A 2802-nucleotide genomic window follows, 5' to 3' on the forward strand; every position below is an offset into this window, starting at 1 on the left:
AAGAATGTAGAGCTTAACGAGTATGCTGTAAAAGTAACTACGAGCAAAAAGGTAAATTTCTAATTTTGTTAGAGTTGCATGCCAATCAAATAATTTTTACTACCCGTGCACGTGCAATACCCTAATACATCCAATACATATTTATTTGTGAGTAGTTTTTCTTGTTTGTCAGTTAATGTTCTTTTCCAAAACACTAGCAACTACCCAGCAGAAAAAGATGAAGAAGAGTGAGAGTGTGCAACACTTTTTGCTTACAAAAACAAAAATACGTTTGTTGCGAATTAAAAAAAAAATAACAATTATATAAAATAAAACTAAAAGTGTGTATGCAACACAGAATTTCGAGTATGCGAACTTTGAACGAACGACAAATGAACAAAAGAGACAAATGTTCAAATTACAGGATGCTTCTAGACAGGACACAGTAGCGGAACACAATGCGACCATCATTCGGACCAGCATCTGAGTGCAGCTACACGTTTTACGAGGACACAGTTTAAATGACTTTTTACGAGTTACAATTAGGTAAGTTAAAGATATGCATGTATGTAGGTTCATCAGCAATTAACACACAAATTCACCGCCATTTACTCATACAAATTGCCTGGCACGTCCCGAGCGACTAAAACGCCCGCCTCCACCGCCACCGCCACCGCCAATGCCGCTGCCGTAAGTGCCAGTGGTGCTGCGTAGTGCACGATAAGAGGGCAAGAAGCCCGAACGATAGACTGCGCCAATGTGACGTTTTTGCGGCGGCGGGCCGTAGGGTCCTCCAGCTGGTGCGGCGTCATCTTTCGAGAGGTCCGCAAGCGCGGCAGCTTCTTCGCCGGGATCATCGATGCCGCCAATCAGCGGCATAAAGTCCGGTTCGGCGGGTGGTAAAGCATTTTCGATGCCGAAGAGTTCAGGATTCCTGGAGGTATCTTTAGAGGAATGTGCATAGTAGATATGTATATAGTACATAGTTTACAGTGTATAACTATTATAATGTTTCATATGAAATTATATACATAAGTACTATTTGTATACATGTATATATGTACATATGGCTAGTTTAATAGCGAAATTGTGCTTAATTTTACCCTAATTATATTAGCGTAATATTAACATACTTTCAAGCCTTTAGATTATTTACAATCCTTTAACAATTTCCCTCCCTCATCGGCCCACTATCATTAAAATTTTCAAAATTTTCTTCACTCACCTAAAAAGCGTTTTTGTGCGCGTCCAAAGTCACCCCAATCCAAATCGGCATAGCTTGGGTACATCCAATAGTTGGGCATAAAATCAGCATAATCCATATCACTGCCAAAGTAAGTTGCCGGTAAGTAGACCTCATCCTCATCACGCTTCTGCTGTACACCATGCACCGGTGAACTCTTCAATGCGCCAATATTTCGCTTTTCACCCGGTGCAATGGTTGCTTGACGTCCATGCGAATTGTAACGTGCCACAGCGGCCAAATTGCGCTTGTTGCCTTCGCTTTTGCTGAGCAATCCCAGTCGTGCCAGTGTAGCCAGATTACGTTTGCCATTCTGTGGTAGCTGATAGTCACGCGCCAGTGTGCCGATGTTGCGTTTGCCGTAGGTGGCAAAACCACCGCTGCGTGCTAGCGCGCCCACATAACGCTTATCTTCGTTCTGCACAGTTGGTTCTACATCGTCCGGGTCGGGTAATGAGGGCAACTGTCCGTTCTTGGCGAGCGTTGCTAGGCTACGTTTGGGATGTAGCAAGCCTTGTGCGGCCAGTGCGGCTAGAGAGCGTTTATCTTCGTCGAAGTAGTCATAATCGGGTGCAGCTACATTCGAGGCTTGCTCTGTGGCTGCGGCGGCAGCATCTTCCAATTGGCGTTCGCGTAGTAGGTTGTGTAATTGGCTGCGTAGCGCGGAGGCCTGATTGAGTAAAAGAGTGTAGAAGTGGAAAGAAAGAGTATGGAATTAATATGGAAACATTTTGAGCAGACTCCAAGAAAGTAAGCTGGATTTTTGACCCAGGATTAAAGTTGAATAAGCGACAAAAAAATAAATCATAAAAATATTGGAAGCACCAAGTACTTGTATCTAAAGAATTTAGCACTAACTATTTTTCTCTTAATTTTCTAAAATTTTACTCCTTGAAATCTGGTACCAAATAAAGAAACTGCGTATCTAAATTTGTCTTATTTAGTACTAAGCGTAAAGTTATTGGACTGCTTGCCTCGATCCCAGGTATGCAAGCGCTTTTGTACACACACGGGTCTAAGCAATAAACTTTCTATTGCGCAATATTTTAGATCAAAGTGCTAGCAATCTCAACCGGTGCCAGAATGAACCTTGAAAAGGGTTCGAGAGGCAACTTTTTAGTTATCTTTTCACACAGCCAGGCGGCCATTAGGACCTTATCTAACCGGAGGAATCCCGCGAAGCTCGTCAAGGAGTGTTTTGGCACTCTTAAAATCTTGACAGAAAGAAACAGGTTAAGACTTTGTTGCGAGGGAAAGCTCATCGTCGGTCCGTGTGGGATCGGAACCATTTCGCGGACTCAGTTGGTCTTCTTCGAAGCTTACAAACCCAGAAGGCATTATGGGTTATGGAGACTGGTAGGAAAGCTTGAATAGGCAGGTTCTTTTGTTATAGTTTCGCTAGAACGGACATAAATCTTTGAATAGATACGCGGTTTTGCCAATGTACCTCTCATAGCTCTAATAGTTGATTCAAAAGCGATGTTAAAAGTTTAAACTTTTATTTATTTTGTTCCTTACTGATTGTGTTCCGCATCCGGATTCCAGCATTTGCTATTGCTAATTTTGATCGCTAAAAGTCT

At 42.5% G+C, this 2802-nt stretch overlaps 1 protein-coding gene across 1 annotated transcript; it reads right to left on the reverse strand.

Moving 5' to 3' along the window:
- Positions 1 to 405: 405 nt before the first annotated feature.
- On the reverse strand, positions 406 to 1904 carry LOC118745282 (neuropeptide-like 1; the record flags this gene model as incomplete). The annotated part of the gene is made up of 2 exons (XM_036478808.1): positions 406 to 923; positions 1205 to 1904. Coding segments are annotated over 2 exons (1032 nt in total), but the record flags the coding sequence as incomplete, so codon positions are not given.
- Positions 1905 to 2802: the final 898 nt, after the last annotated feature.

Source organism: Rhagoletis pomonella, unplaced genomic scaffold, assembly GCF_013731165.1.
Source record: "Rhagoletis pomonella isolate Grant_MI unplaced genomic scaffold, Rhpom_1.0 Rhpom_scaffold_00008, whole genome shotgun sequence".
In the NCBI taxonomy this organism is placed as follows: Eukaryota; Metazoa; Arthropoda; class Insecta; order Diptera; family Tephritidae; genus Rhagoletis; species Rhagoletis pomonella.